At 39.3% G+C, this 22,284-nt stretch overlaps 1 protein-coding gene across 1 annotated transcript in view; it reads right to left on the minus strand.

Moving 5' to 3' along the window:
* Nucleotides 1-22,284, minus strand: part of LOC128854832 (dynein axonemal heavy chain 10) — a 286,044-nt gene that overhangs the window by 101,147 nt on the left and 162,613 nt on the right. Inside the window, exons 39-40 of the mRNA XM_054089249.1 lie at nt 7,775-7,963; nt 860-965 (exon numbers count right to left, since the gene is read on the minus strand). Coding sequence (XP_053945224.1) covers nt 860-965; nt 7,775-7,963 — 295 coding nt within the window. The remainder of the gene's footprint in view (nt 1-859; nt 966-7,774; nt 7,964-22,284) is intronic.

Consider the following 22,284-nt stretch of genomic DNA (forward strand, 5'->3'; position numbering starts at 1 on the left):
GGGTGGGAAATGTAAAATTTGCTTTTTGAATCGGCTATAAAAAAAAAAAAACTAATCAATATTTTTTCAAACTTTTTTTTTTTATTTTGAAGATTGAACATTGTCATTTATGAATGAAAAATAATGTCGTTCAAATGACTGCCGCGACTGGCTTTACAGTAGGCCAATTTTTAAGCACATTTTCGATTGTTTGGGCTCCAATTTCATGAATGGCAACTTCGATTTCGTATTTTAAAGCATCAATCGTCTGTGGATGGTTCGCATAGTATTTGTCCTTAACGGCTCTCCACAAAAATAGTCCAACGGGCTTAAATCACAGCTCCGAGGCGGCCAATTGATATCGGAACTTCGGTTTTCAAAAACGGTAGCCAAAAGTGCGAGTGTAACTTTGGCAGTGTGACAAGTTGCACCGTCCTGTTGAAACCAAATGTCGTCCATGTCATCCTCTTCAATTTTTGGAAAGAACTCGTTGAGCATGTCACGGTAACGCTCGCCATTTACTGTAACCGCGAAAGAAGAAGAAGACTCACCACTTTGGAAATAGGTTTTCAATATTTCCCAATTTTGTACAAGCGTATAGCGTCCCATTTCGTAAATGTCAAGCCTTTAAGTAATGTCATCATCATGTCATTTGTGTTACCATTCTCAGAAAAATAGGTGGTTCAAAAAGCAAACGCTATATGGCTGTAGTATATTAAAAAATACTTACAACTCTGTATATTTTCGTGAACTTAGCGCAACTAAAGTCAAATTGACACAAAAGTGTAAAATTATTCACTACAAACCTAACTACTGCTTTGCCGCTTACTTCATTATCACTTCTTAAGCAATTCCAAAATTTTCACAATTCAGAGCTTACCTTGAGCCACTGCATCTGGGTCTATGAAACCGTACTCCTCCTCAAAGCCCGATGGGAACGTCTCAGTCACCTCCTCCTCAATGTGCTTTCTTATTAAGTTGACATCCTGCACGTAACGGTAAGTGATGTTGGTATTAGTACAAAATGCCTCGACGAAGTGCCGAATGATGTTTACATGAAAAGAAAGTGTGTGCACATTTTCATTCGTAATAAATCGCTATACGACTGTATAGCTGTGTGCGTGTGTGCAATGGTTAGTGGTATGCGTGCCTACGTGTGAATGTGCCTCAACAAGAGTGCTTGTAATTGATTGCGTAGGTGCGTTACACGCCGGGCACGCTCCCTCTCCATCTCTCTCTCTCTGTGTCGCTAACTTCTTAACGCACTGCTGCGAGTATTCAAGGCTCGTCGTAAAATTTTTTTCATTTCTATTTTCCCACAAAATGCCCTCCTATGCTAACCTACCCTACCTGGAGTTAGCATCACCGTCACTGGTAGCAGCAGTGCTGATGAACGAAGACAACTGATGCAAATCAATCTATGCTGCCATTCAAGCGAAATTTATCCCTTCTCCCCCGCCCAAATGAGACATTGGTTGGCGCTGCGGGTATTTATTCTTTATTCTTGTCTCATTTCTATTTGCAATTTGTACTTACATATTGGCATAAGTACATTTACAGGTTTTGATTTTGGATAAGCTATGCAGCAGTCAGACCGGCGGAGCGGTGGGTGTGTGACGTAGAGCGCGTGTTACGTCGTTTTGTGCGCTTTCATTTGTGTCTTTATTTGCTTAAGCATTCGTATTCAAATCGAATTCAAATTTTTAAATTGCAGTCAATTTAGCAGAAACGACACATCAATCAAATGTAAGCTGCCAAAGCTCCAATAATGTTTTCGCCGTATGTATGTATTTGTGTAAGCCTGTGGAAACACGTGAAAGTGAAAGTAAACCAACGAAAGTTGGTGCGTTATCAATCACGCATAAATAATTAATTGAAAAGGCTTGATTAGATAGATCTGTATAACACTCTCAAGTCCTTTTGGTTTCAGATTTCTAGCTCCCATTTCTAATCAGCCGATAGGGTTTGTGCATGGTGACTAAATGTTTGGTGCAGATTTAGATGCCTCTTTTCAACATGAAATTTCAACATTTCTTTCTTATATCTTTTGTCCGTTTCGGCATTAGAAAGGTTAACAGCGAATTGTAAGCTAAGCGTATAGTAAGGTTCTATTGAGTTCCAGGCTATAAAGGCATTGAAGGGAACGGAGCTAGTAGGCGGTATAGCGAGTAACGCGGTCTCTCTATCCTCGGATTTAGTGGTCAACGAAATACCAAAGTCAATACGAATATTATACCACGAACTAGGCAGAAAACATGATCAGAAAATTCAGGACAAGATGGGAGAGTCTGTCCCCTTGCAGGAATGCAAATATCATCTGTTACCAAGGCGATCACAGATTGTAGAACTATGACAGGCATGCTGGCGGGACATATCCCAGTGGCAGCGTATATCTTATAAGTATAGAATCTTGGATAGCAGGGATGCAGCATATATAGGCAGTAGGGCTCTGGGGAACTTTAAAGCATCTCCTTTGCGAATGTCCTGCGTTATTCAAAAGAAGCTTTGGAGGCACCAAAGCTTGACACATTGGAAGACATCTCAGCAGTGGGTCCTTAAATTCCCAATAGAAACAGGCGGCATGCGGGCGAACTTTTGCTAAACGCATAACTAATGAACTCCATCTGGTAGCGCTATGAGCCGAACCCGTCTGTGCGTTATTGAAAGGCCACTAGCCCAACCTGACCTAACCTTACGTCCATCCAAAGCCATTTTTAATTGACCGAGTGCAACTCTGGTATGGAAAAATATCTCATTAAATCAATATATCATCTGTCATCCGGAGGTGGCATAACCGTCGGTTTAATAACCTTAGCTATTGCTTCTACACCTAAGAAAAGACGTACCTATATTTCCACTACAAGAGCCTTAACTGTTATTATTATTTTGTATAAATAAGTTATTGTAGACAACTAAATTAATTAAACATCTAAAATAAATCCAATATGAAGTCACATATTTTGAAATTAAAGTCTTTAATTTCAGAACAAGTGCAGCAAAATCAAAAGCGCCTTGCTATCGGCAAGCTTCATAGACGGTTCGAAAACAAACACTGAAGTCGATGCGGGGATCTGTGGCCCAAACACGAAAATATCCGAACCAAATGGCCTAGAGCCTTTCAGAAGCGAGAATAAGTTATGTGAGGCAACAAGGGTGCGCACAGAGCTATATACTCGGACAGTCAAGCTGCATTAAAAGCACTAACTTAATATTCTGTGGAATCCCTTAAGCCTTAACAACCTAAACCAGCTTAGTGGAACACATAAAATTGTACTTTGCTGGGCTCCGGGTCACTCTGGAATAAAAGGTGATGAAATCGCTGATGCCCTCACTAGGGCGGGGTCGGTAATAGATTTTTACGGTCCAGAATTTATCTAGGATATCAACTGCGCAGAAGCTAAATGCATCGTAAAAAGTTAGGAAAATGCTCAAAGAGTTACGCATTGGGCAGCCACACAAGACGTCCGTGAAGCCGAAAAGGCTTTTAAGAGCTTTTACCTACAATAGGGAACTGCATAACATGCCTAAGGTAGACATCAAGAAAATGTTCGAAAAAATTGTTAAAAAAAATGGAAATACTTGTAAGTTGATTTTCTGACAGGTCACTATTATCATAATTAAATTTCATCTCTCAAAACTTCATATTTGGAATAAGACGGTGTGTGGATTCTGTCTGGAGGATGATAACACCACAGATCATAGCTTGTGCAGCTGGATGGCCTGCTCATCTTTCAACGAGATGAAATGGATCCGCATGAAATCAAGAATGCTCTTGCTGCAGATATTCCGAAATTTGTCCACAAGGCGGAAAATTTTCTAGAAAAATTTGGCTTTCGGCCGATTCCCAACCTGAGGCAGGGAAAATTTAGGTTAAATTAAAGCTGATGTAATACATTGAAGGTAGTAGTGCCAGCCAATAGGTCTAGCATTAACTATTCCCAAAACATGTAGAAGGACACAGGTGATCTTTTACGTCGAAGTATTGGCCATTGGGTACACAACAGATACTAAATTATTATTATTGACATCGTCTCATTATATGCGTAATTAGATTTATGCATGGCAACTGGGAAGAACCGGACCTATGTACCTAAATTTGCGTTTAGAGTGATGGAAATAATGCAATTCATAAATTGCCCTACAATCAATTTTGCCATTAATTATATTGAAGATGAACATCACAGGAAAGGACGACCTCCTGTCCGAAAGCCTTTGCAAGCCGAAATGTTTATGTCTTCCCACATAGTCTGGGACGACGTTCGTTCAATAAAGTTTGTGTATAAAAAACTTCGTGAACATATTTTTGATAGTACGGACTCCAGATTATGCAACAATAATTACACAGTCCTGCGAGGGTGAGTTTCTACAATGGCTGTACTTGTTTCTTGTAGATTTTTATGCGCTGAAAACGAATCTGACCTTCAAAATGCTCCATCACGTCAGGATTTTTGGTAAATGAAGCCTAAAAGGTCAAAAAATGGCCATTTTAGCCATTTTTGATAATTTTTTTTGGGATAGAAATTTTTTTTTTTCAATTTTCGACGAAAAGGTTGCATAGTACAACTCTTTAGCTTTAAAACCCATTTTTTTAAATTATTGTACGATTTTTTAAAAAAAAGTTATGACATTTTGAAATTAACAGTTTCAGTTACGTATACGTTGGGTATAACGTCTATTGGCGTAACTGAAACTGTTAATTTCAAAATGTCATAACTTTTTTTTAAAAAATCGTACAATAATTTTAAAAAATGGGTTTTAAAGCTAAAGAGTTTTACTATGCGATCTTTTCGTCGAAAATTGAAAAAAAAAAATTTTCTATCCCAAAAAAAATTATCAAAAATGGCTAAAATGGCCATTTTTGGACCTTTTAGGCTTCATTTACCAAAAATCCTGACGTGATGGAGCATTTTGAAGGTCAGATTCGTTTTCAGCGCATAAAAAACTACAAGAAACAAGTACAGCCATTCTAGAAACTGAAAAAAGTTAAATTTCGCAGGCCTGTGTTATTAATAATTAACTGAGCAGAGATATTTTAAGAGGAAATCTCTTTGAAAAAAATCATATATTTAGCATTCAGCATCAGCCATTTGTGCTTATATTTAGATGGTTCATTTATCAAATTACAAATTAAGAGCTCCTTGAACATTTTTCTTCAAAAAGCCATTTACGGTTTGGAGAATTATTCACTTTCTTTGTGCTGAAATTGGCGGTTTCGTAGTCGTTTTAATGATTTTATTTGGACTTTTTTTGGGGGTTGTCGCAAAACAACGGTATGTGGAATACAGGCATGTTTTAGCAAATTTGTAATCAAAGGATCTTAACACCGTTTATGTTTTTGGAAGTTGACTACACTTTATATTGTTATATTAATGCATTTAAGTGCGTTCATTTGAAGTCTCTAGCTTGTAAAGGTTTTGGGGAAAATTGAGGTAAAAACACTCACGTTTTTAATGGGTTATTATTGTAAGTATTATTAGAGGTTTTAAGACTGCGACCTTCCCTCGGGGGAGCTTGCAACCTCTAGAAAGCGCGTCCCCAGGTGGCGTATAGGGAAATGCCTTCTAGAAATGAGTGACTGAGGTGAAATAAATAGCGCCCGCGGACCTACAATCTGGATCAGAAACGGCCGATAAACAATCTGTCTAAGGCAAGACCAGCAATCTACGCGGACGTCAATTCAAATTGCTCATAGAACAACGGAAAAAGCCTCGGATAAAAATTATAGCAAATACTTAGTAAAATAGCGCTGCAAGAGCAGAAAAGAATGGAGCCAGGATGTAAAGACAATGGGAGACGATTGGTTGGCAAAGATTGCGATGCAATGTGAACTTAAAACACCACGAACTCCAGGAAGACCACCAAGGAGAATGGGAGACGATTGGTTGGCAAAGATTGTGATGAAAGGTCAACTTCAAACACCAGAAGCTCCAAAGCGTTGGCACAAGTGTTGGATGTCTGCATTCCGATCTTTGGAAAAAGGACTTAGTCCTACAATTAAGATGAGGAAGAAGAACACCTGAAAGATCTATTGTGGCCCCTTCACGGAATCAGAGCCAAACTTCCTCAGTAAATTTTAGTATTTGTTCACTTCATCTTCCTCTCTAAGAAAGCTGTAAGTTGGAGTAAGGAGTTCGTACGTCGTTATGCTCCAAACCCTGGCGGGATAGGCGCTCTTGAATTCCAGAATGAATCGTTTTCCGCGCACAAAAATATGTAGGAAACCAGACTCCTATACAACAAAATAAAAGGTAGACCTGGCTAATGTAAAAGAGCCCCTTAAGACTAATATCAACCTAACCATATACTGCTAAGAGAGCGAAAAACTGTCCATACAAAAAAATAATAATTGGCGCGTACACCATTTTTGAGTGTTTGGCCGATCTCTTCCTCCTATTTGAGGCGCGCGTCTTGATGTTGTTACACAAATGGAGGGATCTACATTTCTAAGCCGACTCCGAACTGTAGATATTTTTTATGAGAAGCTTTTTCATGGCAAAAATACACCGTGCTCTCACTTAAGGGTGGGTTTCGTGGGTTCAAAAAATCGATGTTTTTTGGCTTATTAATTTCTACAACATCTCAAAAATATTATTCTAAATTTAGAAATTGATCCGAATAATAGTTTCGGAGATACAGCCTTTGGAAGGTGTGCGCCCCAAGCCACTTTTATTTTTACTCAAAACTTTAAACGCGTTTTTCTCGGAGCCGTGTTTTCAAAGTCGGTTGTCAAATGTTTTCAAAAACTACTCGACAGATTTTGATGAAATTTTACACAGGCGTTCTAGATACAATTTACTCGTGCTTGAATGAAGGATTTTTGTTTTTTTCAATTACAACTATTTAAAAAAAAAAAAACAAAATGTCAAGGAAATGTGTCCGAAATTTTAATTTTTTTTGGAAAAATGTCTGCCAAATTCCAATTTTTACTTTTTTTTCTTTCCTTCGTTCAAACACGAGTTTATGGTCTTAACTAGAACAGTTATTTTTGTTTTTTCATTTTTGATGATCCTGTCAGGGGTTATGCTGACAACGCGGGCGCACCTTTTTTTCGAGGGGTTACCGGAAATGATGTCACAATGGAGGAGTTTTAATTTTTTTTTTGAAAATGTCAGAAATAATTCTCTAAATATGTATTTATAAGACAGAAAAAAGTTTGAATTAAATAAATAATTGAAAAATATTGAAAATAGGCTTTTTTTACCCGACGAAACCCATGTAACCCCTTAAGGAGACCACCATTTGTATGGAGTCTTATAGAGTAATTAATGAAAAAATGTATTACTTCTAATAAAGCAATTTTCATTGAAAAGTAGAAAAACACCTCATTCTTCACATATATTTTGGGTATTTGTTTTAGTTTTAGTGCTTACCGCACTTTTCTTTTTTACTTCTCCAAAAACGGAGTACCTACTCGTGTATCTCTAATAGACTTGAGCACATCAAAAATTGGGAAATATTCATGAAAATCTACTCAGTAGCCTCGCACATTATTAAAATTAAGAATCGTTGCATTTGAAACCATTAAGCTGCCCGCTACTTTGATTCATTCCACAAAAGTTCGGTAACAGCTCGCACAAGTAAATTTTTAAAATCCCAGCAGCCTCAGAAACTTAGTCGAATACTTTCAGGTGACACTGTAATTTTCGCCGAAATAAATATTTTAGCGCAACACAATTTACTGTTTACCATGAAAGGTGTACCCGACTCGCGTGCATTTGCGTATGTGAATGCTAAGGAATTTCCATATGTTTGTGTGTGCCTATGTCGTTGTGCAACAAAAACTCAGTGGACTAACATTATCCGAAATTAATCGATCGCAAATAATTCTGGTAAACTCATTACGCCAAACGCGTATCAAGGCACGCAGGTCGCGAAAGTAGTTCGAATGGATCAACAGCATGCCGGCGAAGATACGCGACAAATCCTTCAAGTTAAAGATATAATGGAATTTCGATGGTGTTGGTGGCAGTTCCACAATGACAATCTGTAAATAAAAATGGAAATTTCCAATTAAAGATATTTACAATACAAATATATTTGGATATACATGTATGTGTGTGCGTATGTTTTATGTGAATGCCAAAATGGGCATACAGAAGAAATACCCGAAAATAGAGTTACGGAATAAGGCCATAAAATACTACTGCAAAAAATACCGTAGATTTATTTGGTGCCAACTAACAGCGGGCTCATTCAACGCTTCGCTGCATCGCATTTACGTTTGCGGTAAATTAAATTTGTCTTCAAACGTTAAATGGCATACAAATCAAAATTATCGTAATTTCCAATATGCATTGAAATGTGTGCACGCAGAGCTCCTGCAGCGGCATGCATAGAGTAGGCATTGGATGGTATCGTGCAGTTAGTATGTCTTCCGTGTATGTTTGTAGATACTTATGTATGTGTGCAGCTCTCAGCAGAAGGAAGCAAAATTGAGTTGTGGCAAAGATGTAGTGCATAAGTATTCAGGCGCTCATTTATGCCGCATTTAATGCTATCATCATTACTATCTACTACTTCTTCGTGTGATGCTTGCTGGCGGTGAGTGGGGACAAGACAAACGGCCAAGGTGAACGGAGGCTGTAAGACGGTAAGTGGAAAATTCTATGACTAACGATTCTGTTATTCAAATAATTCATTTCACTAGGCATTTTGCAAATTCAAACTACCCAGAGCTACAAATGAAGCATACGAGGTGTTGAGCTTTTACTTGCATATATATTCAATATGTATATGGCTGTGTAATATGTATGATATATAGGGTTCTGCTATCGAAACGAATGCAAGATGCAAAAATATCAACTACTTTTCTCCTGCCCGGTAAATAGAAAACGTAAGTGAACTGCCGCTTACAACTTTATTGGGTTTGTGTTATGCTTGTTGATGTTGTTCCACAAAGAGATGAAGTTTTATGTCGCCTCCGAACAACAGATGTTTTTTTTATGAGGAGCTTTTTCATGGCAGAAATATACTCGGAGGTTTGTCATTGGCTGCCGAGGGGCGGGCGCTATTAGAAAAACCACGGCGGGTGTCTGATAAGAAAATGATAAGTAAATAAAAAAAATAATAACATTGGGAATTGGAATCAAATAATTTTGAAATCATGGGCTACTCCTCTATGGACGAGTCTTCAGTTGCGTAGTTTTTAGTTGCGTAGTTTAATGTTATATATTGTATAATCTTAAAATACTCGTTCGGAGCCATTGCTGGCGTGTGTGTTTGTACATAAAGTCCAGGATCCTATTCGTTACTGCAGCCAAAACATCAAAAAACGTCTTGCATAGGTTTTCCCACTAGTTTTATTGCATCCACATCTTTTTCAGTTAGTACTGACTTTAAAGAGACAGTTGTTAAAATTGTGTGATATTCTATTTATTAATTCGTGAGTTATTGCGCTAAGAGTGACGCTTCTTTTGTTATTTTCTAAACAATTTATCAAAAAAAAATTACCGTTCAAGCGAAGAAAGGGTCTAGAAAGTGTTATGGGAACTCCGCTTCATCAAAAACAATAATAAAACAATGGTTTGCTGCTCGTGGTCCCCAGATTTGGATCCCAGCGACTATTGGCTGTTTGAAAACTTAAAAAAAAATGTCCGCCGGTTAGAAATTTCGCTCGAAGGAAGCATTTATCTCTGAAACTGAGGCCTATTTTGAGGCAAAAGATAAATCGTTCTACAAAAGTGGTATTGAAACGTTAGAGCGGCGCTGGAATGATTTCGTTGTTCTTGATGGGAGTTACGTTGATGAATAAAGTAAATTTCGAACAAAAAAAAAAAAGAACAAAAAACGGGATTTTTACCAATACCAATAAATCCGACGCCGGAATGGATAGCACTTTATAGTACGCACAAGCATTAGCCCGGAAATGGAAATAAGCGCCAAAAGTAGGGACCAAAAAAATTTGTCACTAGAAATTAGCAACCACAAGGAAAAACTCAGAAAAAATAGACTAAAGTTTATCTAAGATATATATAAGGTATAGCTCTCTCTCACTCCTTTTCCTCTACGCTATATCTTTTCTCTCTCTCGCGGAACAAAAATGCCCAAAACGTTGCATGGCCTTAGAAATTTTACTCTCCATTTTTGCTCGTCTATCGGCGCCTAAGAAGATGACGCTTCGTTAAATGTCCCATTAGAAATACATGTGAATGTCAGCCAGGAAATCCAACATTGAATCTCTCTTGCCAGCAAGTGCTACTTTAGACTAAGTAGGCAATTGAGTAGTAAAGTCCTCTCGCGACGAACAAAACTAACACTCTACAAGACTCTCATCATGCCCATCCTAACGTATGCGCAGAAGCGTGCACGATGACAACATCCGATGAAGCGACGCTTGGAATGTTCGAGAGAAAGAATCTGCGGAAGATTTTTTGGACGTTTGCACGTTAGCAACGTCGAATATCGTAGGCGATGGAACGATGAGCTGTATGAGATTTACGATGACATAGACATAGCGCAGCGAAAAAAGATCCAGTGGCTACGTTAGCTGGGTCATGTCATCCGAATGGATACAAACGGTTCGGCTCTGAAAGTGTTCGATGCGGTACCAACTGGTGGTAGCAGAGGTAGATCAGGGTTTCCTTTGCGTTGGAAAGATCAGGTGGAGAAGACTTGGCTTCACTTGGTGTGCCCAACTGGCGCCGGTTGGCACGAGAAAGAAACGACTGGCGCGCTTTGTCAAACTCGGCAAAAATCGCGGGGGCAGTTATTACGCCAATTCAGACCAAGAAGAAGAAAGAAGATAAAAGAAAGAAGAAAAAGTGTTCACAGTTACATTCTTATTTTTTGAATGCATTGAAGCATTGTATTTCAAAATAAAATCAAAACAACAGATTGGAAATAATTGCACTACTCTGTTTTGTTGCTTAATAATTTTTCTAATTGCTGTGAAAAAATCGTAAGACTCGAATGAATTGTTGCTGAAATATTTACAATATACATATATAAAGTAAATCAAGGTTGCAGATAACTCGATGATAATCTAAAATGAACACAAGCTTTAAAACTCGGCCAATGGCATATAAAAATGGCATATAAAAAATCCACTTTCGTTGGCCCACTTGGGACAGGCCTCTTTACAAAGTGCCAAACTTTACACAAATAACAAAAAATAAAAATTAAAATATTAAAAAAAAAAAAAAAATATAAGTTTGATGTTGCCCAAAAATGCCGTTGAGGTTTGGCAATTTTTTTTACATACGATGCTGAGCATTTTCTTCTTTATAACAGGCTTCCGAAAATGTGTCTTACTTGTATTTATATGGAATAAAACTCGCAGTTTCAGCTGAATAGTTAAGTTTTTACGGTAGACTCGGAAAATTAGGCCGATTGTTTCCGATAATACCGAACTGAACACTTGACTAAAAACATCTTTTCACAATTCGGTGCATTCTTTCACGGAGCTCAGCCGGAACATGAAAATGCGTTGAATAAAGCGTAATGTTGGCTAATAATTTAATCTCCAGTGCATTGAATCCATTGCAGTGGCACAATCGCAGGGAAAAAATAATTGCATTTCCACACACTGGTGAGCGCTCCATCAGAAAACCCTGTACTTTAAACAAAGTGCTGAAATATCTAAAAGTAACTTCTTCGCGTTCAGAATTTAGGTTAAATGGCGCAAGTGCATGGTGAGGAGCGTCTAGGAGAAGGCAAGTATATATACTTACATGTACGTATAAGTATATACTTATAGTGTACGCTGAGTAGTGCTATTCTGTAGTACATAACAATTCATAGGCAAATCAATATGCCCACTGAACCTTCCATATATACTCGAGAAGCAGCGCATGAAAAGCTCTTAGAGCAAAACGTATTTACGGTTGAAATTAATTTTGAAATAATGCTCGGAAAGCTAAAGACGACTTGTAGTGGCTTTATTGATTATTTATAGCCTAAGGATTTTTATTTTTTTATATTTTATTGAGGATTTAGTGAATTGAACTATGTACTTTTATATGTACTTCTGCCCGCAATTTATTTTTAATGAAATCAGTTTAGTAGTTTATAAGCAAATATGATTTACATAATTCAACTTAGTGGCCTTATCATTAATTCTCAATCAACATGGGTTGAGAAAATCCAAAAGAACCATAAACTTTCTTCCATAAACAGAGTTAAAGTTTTTATTTACATCTTTTTTTGTAAGCATTCAGATAAAACAGATTTAAAATTAATTTCTTAATTTAATATATTCAAAGATATCAGGTAATACATAAGTAACAACATTCTTGGATTTTATTCACATAAAGAAATTTTTTATCAGACAAAGGCTTTGCATTTTAGAGAAAAAACTTATATCGGAAAACTATTTGGGATTCTGGAAACTTAGCGAATTCATAAAAATTAGTTAAAGAAGTATTAATTAGTGAGGTAGTTGGATTATATGGTTTTTGTACTAGTTTTTGTGTAAAATTTTAGGTGCACAACTAAGTTTTCGCAGTTTTTTTGATGAAAATACAACTTTATTCTGAAAAAATAGTTACAAGTGAATCATTTAAAAGTATTGCCCATCGTTGGCTACTACTTTTCTCCATCTTTCTGGTAGATCTCGTACACCGTCGCGGTAAAACTGTTCATCTTTTGAGGCTATCCACGGATCAAGCCATTTTTTGATGTCAACATATGAATGGAACTGCTGGTCAGGTAGACCATGTGCCATCGATCGGAATAGGTGATAATCGGACAGCCCAATATCTGGAGAATATGGTGGCTGAGGTACGATTTCCCATTTCAGTTTTTCCAGGTAGGTTTTAACGGGTTTGGCAACGTGAGGCCGAGCGTTGTCATGCTGTAAAATCACTTTTTCATGCCTCTCCGCGTATTGCGGCCGTTTCTCGCGCAGTGCTCGGCTCAATCGCATCAACCATCAGTGATGGTTTCGCTTGGTTTTAACAGTTCATAATAAATAACACCAACTTGCTCCCACAAAATACATAGCATAACCATCGCAGCGTGAATATTCGGCCGAGGCGACGACGTAGAAGCATGATCGGGCAGTCCCCATCACTTTCTTTTCTTTTTTCTTTGATAATTAAAATTAGAAGATAAATAAATAAATAGTCGAAACTTGCCAATATTTGGTGTACGTTTTTGCTGGGGATAAGTACGTATAATATTTACAGGGTCGGGCACTCGAAGTGTAACCAATTAAAAAGACTATACATTTAGTTTAGAAAATTACTTTTATTCAAGTCAAAGTAAAAAATTCGTCAAAATAATACAAAATTAAGAATCAATTTGCTGTTGTCGATATGATCACCTTTTGCCTTATTTATAGCCTTGAGAAGACAGAAACGAATCGCAAGCTGCCCGAATGTGACTTGCAGGTATTTTGGCCTACTCGCGGACAATGAGCTTTTTACAGCGCCTCGAGACTGGGGAATATTCTAGTTCGGAATTTGCTCTCCAAAATGGCCTAAAGTGAATAATCCATCGGATTCATCTGTGATGAATTGGAGAGCCATTGTATGGGCGTTATGAAGTTCAGAACGTTGTTTTTTAGCCATTCTTGGTTCCCTGGAGCTGTGTGAGACGGTGCTTGTTGAAACGTCCATGGTCTGCCACTGAAATGTTTGTCTGCCCACGGCTTCAGAGGAGTCTCCGGAATATTTTCCCGATAAAATTTTGCCTGGACGCCAGGCTCGTTGAAAACGATTGGAGAGCGCCCATCTACGGTTACAGCGGCCCAAACCGTTGCCTGTGGCGGGTACTGTCTTCTGGTGGTCAATCGATGACTCTAATTCTCTCGGTCAAATAATCCCTATCGTTATGGGAGTTTACGAATTGCTCCATTTTCTCGTCGGAAAACACAATTTTCGGAAATTAACCGCTTTCGGCCAAGCGAATCAACTCCTTCGCTCTCTGAAGCCTGATTTGTTGCTGCTTTGGTGTGAGATCATGCGCTTTTTGGATCTTGTAAGGCTTGACCTTGATATCTTTTTTCAGTATGCGGCGGATATTCTCAGTTGTCTCGCCATATGACTAACACTTAGTCGGGGATTTTGCTCAAGTCGCTTGTTCACTTTTTGAACAATTTCACGTGACGTTGTAGTCTTTTGATTACCATCTCTATGACGTTTCGCGATGCTACCAGTATCATTGTAACGAGTAATGGTGCGATAAACAAAAACTTGATTTACTTTAAGGCGCTCGAGCTCACGAACAATCGCTAGTTGTGATTTTCCTACCAAATATAATGCAGCCACTTTATTAAGTTTGAAATCCATTCCTGATTTTCTTTTTTTCGCGTTTATCTCAGCAAAATGCTTCCGCGCGCTTGTAAACAATACTCTGGACTGTCATTTAGCCAACTAAGAGGTTTGAAGTTAGTTACGCTTTGAGTGCCGGACCCTCTAGCTTAGTTTTGTCAAAGGTGAATTTTTATCTATTTTAATTCCATTTCTATGATTTCCTTCTAGAGCAATAATGGCAATGTGGTCTAGAATAAAATGGACTCTAGAATAAGTCAACATTCGAGTTCAACATTTTTTACCTGATTTAGATGGTGAAATAATTGGCTAATAATGTTCTAAACTTGCCAATGTAAGCTGCACACTTTCTTTTGACACTGACTTCTTCTTCTTCTTAAATGGCGATATAACCGCTTACGCGATTTTGGCCGAGTTTAACAAAGCGCGCCAGTCGTTTCTTTCTCGTGCTAACCGGCGCCAGTTGTACACACCAAGTGAAGCCAAGTCCTTCTCCACCTGATCTTTCCAACGCCAAGGAGACCTTCCTCTTCCCCTGCTACCACCAGTTGGTACCCCATCGAATACTTTAAGTGCCGGAGCGTTTGTATCCATTCGGACGACATGACCCAGCCAACGAAGCCGCTGGATCTTTATTCGCTGCGCTATGCCTCTGTCGTCGTAAAGCTCATACAGCTCATCGTTCCATCGTCTGCGATATTCGCTGTTGCCAACGTGCAAAGGTCCAAAAATCTTACGCAGAATCTTTCTCTCGAACACTCCAAGCGTCGCTTCATCGGATGTTGTCATCGTCCAAGCTTCTGCGCCATACGTTAGGACGGGCATGATGAGAGTCTTGTAGAGTGTTAGTTTCGTTCGTCGAGAGAGGACTTTACTGCTCAGTTGCCTACTTAGTCCAAAGTAGCACTTGTTGGCAAGAGAGATTCTACGTTGGATTTCAAGGCTGACATTGTTATCGGTGTTAATGCTGGTTCCTAAATACACGAAGTCTTTTACAACCTCAAAATTATAACTGTCAACAGTGACGTGGGTGCCGATACGCGAGTGCGCCGACTGTTTGTTTGAAGACAGGAGGTACTTCGTTTTGTCCTCGTTCACCACCAAACCCATTCGCTTTGCCTCTTTATCCAGTTTGGAGAAGGCAGAACTAACAGCGCGGTTGTTAAGGCCGATGATGTCAATATCATCAGCATACGCCAGCAATTGTACGCTCTTATAAAATATTGTGCCTGAGCGATTAAGTTCTGCGGCTCGTACGATGCTCTCCAACATCAGGTTAAAGAAGTCACACGACAGCGAGTCACCCTGTCTGAAACCTCGTTTGGTATCAAACGGCTCGAAGAGGTCCTTCCCAATTCTGACGGCGCTGCTGGTGTTGAGCAACGTCATCTTGCATAGCCGTATTAGTTTTGCGTGGATACCAAATTCAGACATCGCGGCATACAAGTAACTCCTTTCCGTACTGTCGAATGCAGCTTTGAAGTCGACGAAAAGATGGTGTGTGTCGATTCTCCTTTCATGGGTCTTTTCCAAGATTTGGCGTATTGTGAATATTTGGTCGATGGTAGACTTTCCAGGCCTAAAGCCACACTGATAAGGTCCAATCAGTTGGTTGACGGTGGGCTTCAGCCTTTCACACAATACGCTCGCTAGAACCTTATAGGCGATATTTGGAAGACTAATCCCGCGGTAATTGGCACAAATTGCAGGATCGCCCTTCTTATGGATTGGGCAGAGCACACTTAAATTCTAATCGGCAGGCATGCTTTCATCCGACCATATTTTGCATAGGAGCTGATGCATGCACCTTACCAGCTCCTCGCCGCCATGTTTGAATAGCTCAGCCGGCAGTCCGTCGTCGCCCGCGGCTTTATTGTTCTTTAGCCGCGTTATCGCTATTCTCACCTCGTCATGGTCGGGTAACGGAACGTCAATTCCGTCGTCAACGATTGGGGTATCGGGATCTTCACATTCTCTGTGACATGCGCAGCTATCACTATTAAGTAGGTTCGAGAAGTCTTCCCTCCATAATTTAGGAATGCTCTGGATGTCAGTCACCAGATCGTCGTCTTTGTTCTTACAGGAAAACGCCCCGGTCTTAAAACCTTCTGTAAGCCGCCGAACTTTCTGGTAGAATTTTCGGGCGTTGTTCTTATTGGCAAGCTTCTCAAGCTTCTCAAGCTCCTCGCACTCACGTATTTCGGCCTCTCGTTTGTTTTGTCGAGTAATACGTCTCTCTTCTTTTCTTAGCTCTCTGTAGCGATCCCACATGGCTCGCGTTGCGCCCGATCGCAGCGTGGCTCTATAGACAGCATCTTTTCTTTCGGCGGTAGCGTGACATTCCTCGTCGTACCAATTGTTTTTTCGGGCTCGCCGGAATTCGATTTCTTCTTCGGCGGCAGTACGTAGAGAGCGAGAAATAATGCTCCATTGCTCGTGCATGCCGGTTTGTTGGGTAGTACTCTCTGAGAGCAAGAGTGAGAGTCGAGTGGCAAATCATCTGGCTGTCTGTTGTGATTGCAGCTTTTCGATGTCGAACATTCTTTGCGTAGTTAGATGGACACTTTTCGCTGCACAGAGGCGTGTGCGCAGTTTGGCTGCAACAAGGTAATGATTCGAGTCGATGTTGGGTCCTCGGATCGTACGTACATCTAATACACTAGAAGCGTGTCTTCCATCTATCGTAATATGATCGATCTGGTTTCGTGTTTTTCGATCAGGAGACAGCCAGGTGGCTTGGTGAATCTTCTTATGCTGGAATCTGCTGCTACAGACTACCATGTTTCGGGCCCCGGCGAAGTCGATCAGCCGCTGTCCGTTACCGGATGTTTCGTTGTGCAGGCTGAATTTTCCGACTGAGGGACCAAAAATTCCCTCCTTGTCCACCCTGGTGTTGAGGTCGCCAAGCACGATTTTTATGTCGTGGCGGGGGCAGCGCCCATAGGAATTTTCCAAGCGCTCATAGAAGGAATCTTTGGTCGCATCGTCCTTCTCTTCCGTCGGGGCGTGGGCGATTAGTAACTTTCCCCACTTGCGTGGACTTCTACACATGGAACCATCCTCCTTTTATTGAGAGTGCTATGTATTTTTTCCTTATAATGAACGCTTAAACTTTTTTTATATGGAGAAAATCAACAAGACCGCCGTAAATTTTTTTTTAAATCAACGCAGCTTTTGGCCCACTTGAAATTTGCACTTTGTTACACAGAAATTCAGTGGGCTATAAAACTGCGCACTCGAAATTTGATTAATAAGAAACAATTGGAAGAAACACTGATACTGAAAGGCCTTTGCTTTTTTCATGAAAAGATCAAATAAATAAATAGTTAAAACTTTGCAATATGTCGCGCTGCTATTATTGTGAACTCGGATGTACGAGTTCGCGCCATTGCAACAGTGCCTGTTTTTACCAAGAAGTTTGGTATTTTGAGGATAAACTTACGAAACTTGTTTTTTTTTCAATGCGTAGAAAAATTTATCTTGACCAAAACTTAGAAATTAATCGTGAAAACTTTCGTGCTATGATTTATTACGATTTTCGATGTGGATTATCGTGACAGAAGTGCCTTGATCAACTTACTGCGAGTTTTGGCGTTGAATCACCACACTTATCCACTGTGAAGCGCTGATTCAACGAGTTCCAAAGCGCCCATCGTTCCTTTCAAGAATAGTTTCGTAAAGCCCATCCAATAACGGATGTTGTACGACATCCGTCGTGCATTAATTGATAAGGCAAGATCGTCATGTGACATATCGGGAGATGGAAACATCCCACTTATCACCAGCATAAAAGTACATACATTTCCATGATTATTAGGCCGTCAAGAAGATTTGGTCTTGTTGGGTACCGGGTAATTTGAGAATAGCTCAAAAAATAATTCGGACTTGTGTAGATTGGCGTAAAGAAATGCATCCGCTGTGAACCATACGTAACACAGTGACTTATCGTAACAGATGAAGAGCCTTAGAGTTATGCACATGAGCCGTAAACAAAACATCAATCGACGGTATGGGTATTCCAAGACGAGTTTAATCAAATAAAAATTGTTTGCGGAAGAAGCTCCTCAAAGCAAATGGTCGCCTGTTTTTTCATATAAACTAGAAAATCTGGTCATGAAGAAACTGTGCCACTAGAGAAACTTAAACAGCCAATTCTGAGTGATACAGTACCAACATAATTTGTTTGCCAGAAGATTTCGTAGAATTAAGGAAAAGCAACTGCCGAAGCGAATCATCCTTCACCAAGGCAACGCGAGCTCTCACGTATTGGCATACACGTGAGAGTTTTTGATCACTCAAGAGATCGAATTAATGCTTCATATGCCTTTTAGCCCTAATTAAGCACTCTACAATATTTTGTTTGCTCCCGAAAATCAAAAATAAATTGTGAGGTGGACGTTTTTCAATGCCTGAAGGAGTTTTCGAAGCTTTTAAACAGCTCGTTTTGAAGACATCCATTTCTGAGTGACAAAAGTGTTTTGAAAATGGGTTCAAGTGAATGCAAAAGTATGTTGACTTGCAAGGAGAATAGGTATTTCGAAAAACAATAAAATCATTTTCATTATTATTTTACTGTGTTGTCATTATTAGGCATACAAAATGAAAGGTGAGAGTCGAAACTCATGAAAATAAGAATTAAAAAATTGTAACTACTGAAAATTATCGATAACTTTTCGATAGTCATCGAGCCATAGCAAACCTCTGTGTATTTTTCTGCCATAAAAAGGCTACTCATAAAAAACCACCTGCCGGTGGTGGCTTAATGGTAGGTACATCATGAAGCCCCTCACTCACATTGGAGATGGAGCGCGGCCGAATATCTATTAAAGGGTACATGCGGCCATTACATACATACACAGATACATTAAATAATCTCACAATTCCGTTGAGCTTTGGTCTGGTCGAACTGTCTGCTGCCGGTACACTCACTCACTCACTCACTCCCTAAGGCATCGAAGTGCATAAGCAATTGCCTTTCATATTCCAGCTGTGGCGTGTGCACCAGACACTGAGGCAATCGTCTCCTGCCGTAGCGGTAGGACAAATGCATTTTTATCTGCTACAACGCAATGAAAAGCGATAATATTTTAGTGTCAACAATTGTTAAAACTACCATAAACTAATGCAATTCCAATGTGCGCTCCTTGTGGAGTTGGTGCTGGCGCTGTCGTTGTTGTTGTTCGTGCTCGTGCTATCTCTTTCAAATGAAAAGCCGGAGCTGGCTAAGCATAAAGGCAGTCTCAACCATAAATTCCGCGAGTGCTAGCAGTGCTTCTGCCTTTCGCAATTCTTTATTGATTAAGCAGGACCGGAAGGGAAACATGAATGACCGTTGCAAAAAAAAAAAAAAACGGCACGCTTGAAGAAGCGCACGGGCTATGTATAGTAGCACAGCGGCATTATAAAAAAGTATCTATTGGTTAAAAATAAAGAGCGAATATAAATTTTAAATAAATATTTTATGATTATTTGTTTCCAAGACAAATGAAAATAAAAACCCAAAGAATAAAGGAAGTTGTAATTGAAAAGTTTATGCCACCGTAAGTCTGTCGGCGATCCATGCGATGAACTTTTATAAAAATAGCTTTGTATGCCACTCTGTTTGTGTATCATTCACTAACGTTTCTACAGGCAGCGACCTACTGCAAACCTTTTCTATTTCATTTGGTAGTGAAGATATACTTTGACTTTTGATACTGCGAGCATTGCCTTTTAAACTTCCCACCCGTTGATGAAAATACAGTAAAATAATGATGAAAATAGAATTGGTTTTCAAAATATTCTCCTTAGAAGTTAACATACTTGCGAATGAAGGCTTGAGTCAGCAAATTTGGTCACTCAGAAGAAGATACCTTCAAACGAGCTGTCCAAAGGCGTTGAAAAACATTGACATCATATTTTGATTTTGATGTTAGGGAACAAAAAAGAATCTTAAAGTGAGAAACCAGGGCTATAAGGCGAGGTTGAGTGCTCAAAAACTCTTAAAACTCAACATTTTAACCGCTGACCAGGGTCCTACATAAGAAAACCTTTCCAGCAAAGTGGCGTATGTCAGATGGTAAGAAAGAAATTTAAGCATCACGATTTAATTCGATTTCTGGGCAGGGAGCTGAAAACATTTCTGACTTTCAGGATATTCCCATATTGGTGATGCAACAATGAGCTGTATGAGCTTTACGACGACATAGATATAGCGTAGCGAACGAAGATCCAACGGTTGGGTTAGGTGGGTCAAGTCATCTGAATGCGGTACCAGCTGGTGGTAGCAGAGGAAGAGGAAGTCTTCGCTGCGTTGGAAAGATCAGGTAGATAAAAACTTAGCTTCACTTGTTGTGTCCAACTGACGCCGGTTAGCACGAGAAAGAAACGACTGACGCGCTGTGTTAAACTCGAAGCCAAAAAGAATGAGCTGAAAACTTTAATAGGCACTGCAGTGTTAACAGAGGTAGACATTTTTATGAAGTTATATACGACACTAAAACGAAAAGTTTTTATTTTTAATAAAGTAAAAGTCATCGATAAATATTAGAGGTATCTCTGATTTGAGATATCAATATATCGTTGTTGTTTATATTTTTTTTATTGAAGTCAAAGTTGATAGTGAGTCACTGCAGATAAGCCACTTTCCTCCGTTTTTTTCTGCTATTTTACAGGCGTTATATAAATACTTTTGTTACGTAAAGCTGATGGCCTAGTCGCTAATGCTTTTTAATTCATTGAGATTGTAATTCATTACATTAAAAAAAAAAAAAAATATTAGAGGTGATGTTTTATTATTATTCCTTAATCACTCCACTTGGAAGCAAAGGGCTTTGCCAAGTCTTCGCCATCTGATAAAATATGTTCGGATGTGATGTTGACTGCAGCTAACTCAATATCGATCTTCTCCAAGTGGTTTTGGTCGGTCTCGCGCTTTATATTTGAAGGGATTCCAGTCTATTGTCATTTGAGGTAAGTAGTCTGATGGTATTTTTGTGTGTGGCCTATCCATTGACATTTTCTGCGTTTTATCTGCCGCGCAAAGGGCTCTTCGGCAGTATGATTCCACAGTGCTGCCCTACTAATTTTTTTTGGCCAAAATATTCGGTAAATGCTGCGCAGCATTTGTTTATAAAGATCTGCAGCAAATTTATGATGTTGGTTGAGAACGGTCATGTTTCATTTCCGACATAAGAGTTCAGTACTCGAAGGTTCGTTCGACTGCCGATGTGCGAACTCGTTTAAATTGAGTAAAGTCGCCCAAACAACGTCGTTGCTTTACTCAGTCAGCAGCGACGCGTCCGAGGTAACAGAAGCTATCGACCATCACCACGCAATGGCCAATCATTATATGGCGTGAGCTGTTTTGGTTGACTCTCATGGTCTTGGTCTTGGCAATGTTGAACTCCAGTCCAACAGGGCGGATCAATGTGAATCAGCGAATCTCTCGGGATGGTAGGTGAAGTCCCATATGATAGTTATTTTTTTGCGTTGCGAGTTTTCTCATGATCTTGTCTAAAATAATTGCAAAGATAAGCTGTAACAGGGGATATCCTCGCATTATTTCTTTGTTGGTGGAAAAGAGTTCGCTCATAGCATTGTTATATAATACTCTCAGCTCGATGTTTTCATATGTACATCGCTCTAATGAGGCGTATAATTTTCTGGCGGACTCCTATTCTATTTAGTGCTATCCAAATAGCGCTTCGTTTTGTGGTTTCGAAGACTTTCTTGAGGTCGACGAAAAGCATGTAAATCGGGGGGCGCCACTGAACCGATTGCGCGACAGTGAACGAAGAGTATTTGCTTGATCATCCCATCTGCGGGTGAGGACGGAAATCCGCTTGCTCGTTTCTCAGAGAATTTTCAATATTCTGCAACCTTGTTTGAATTATTGTGGCTAGTAATTTGCAGATTACGCTTAGCAGGGCTATTCATCTCTTAATAATTTTTTACGTCCTTTCTTCATAGTTTAACAATAATGTTTTATAGAATTTTTTGAATGGTCTTACACTTTCTGCGCTTGTACTACCTATACATATATATACATACATAGATACAATATATACACATAAATATGCGTATGAAATGATTACACTCGCATAAAATCAAGCAT

The sequence above is a fragment of the Anastrepha ludens genome, chromosome 2 (genome assembly GCF_028408465.1).
Source record: "Anastrepha ludens isolate Willacy chromosome 2, idAnaLude1.1, whole genome shotgun sequence".
Lineage (NCBI taxonomy): Eukaryota > Metazoa > Arthropoda > Insecta > Diptera > Tephritidae > Anastrepha > Anastrepha ludens.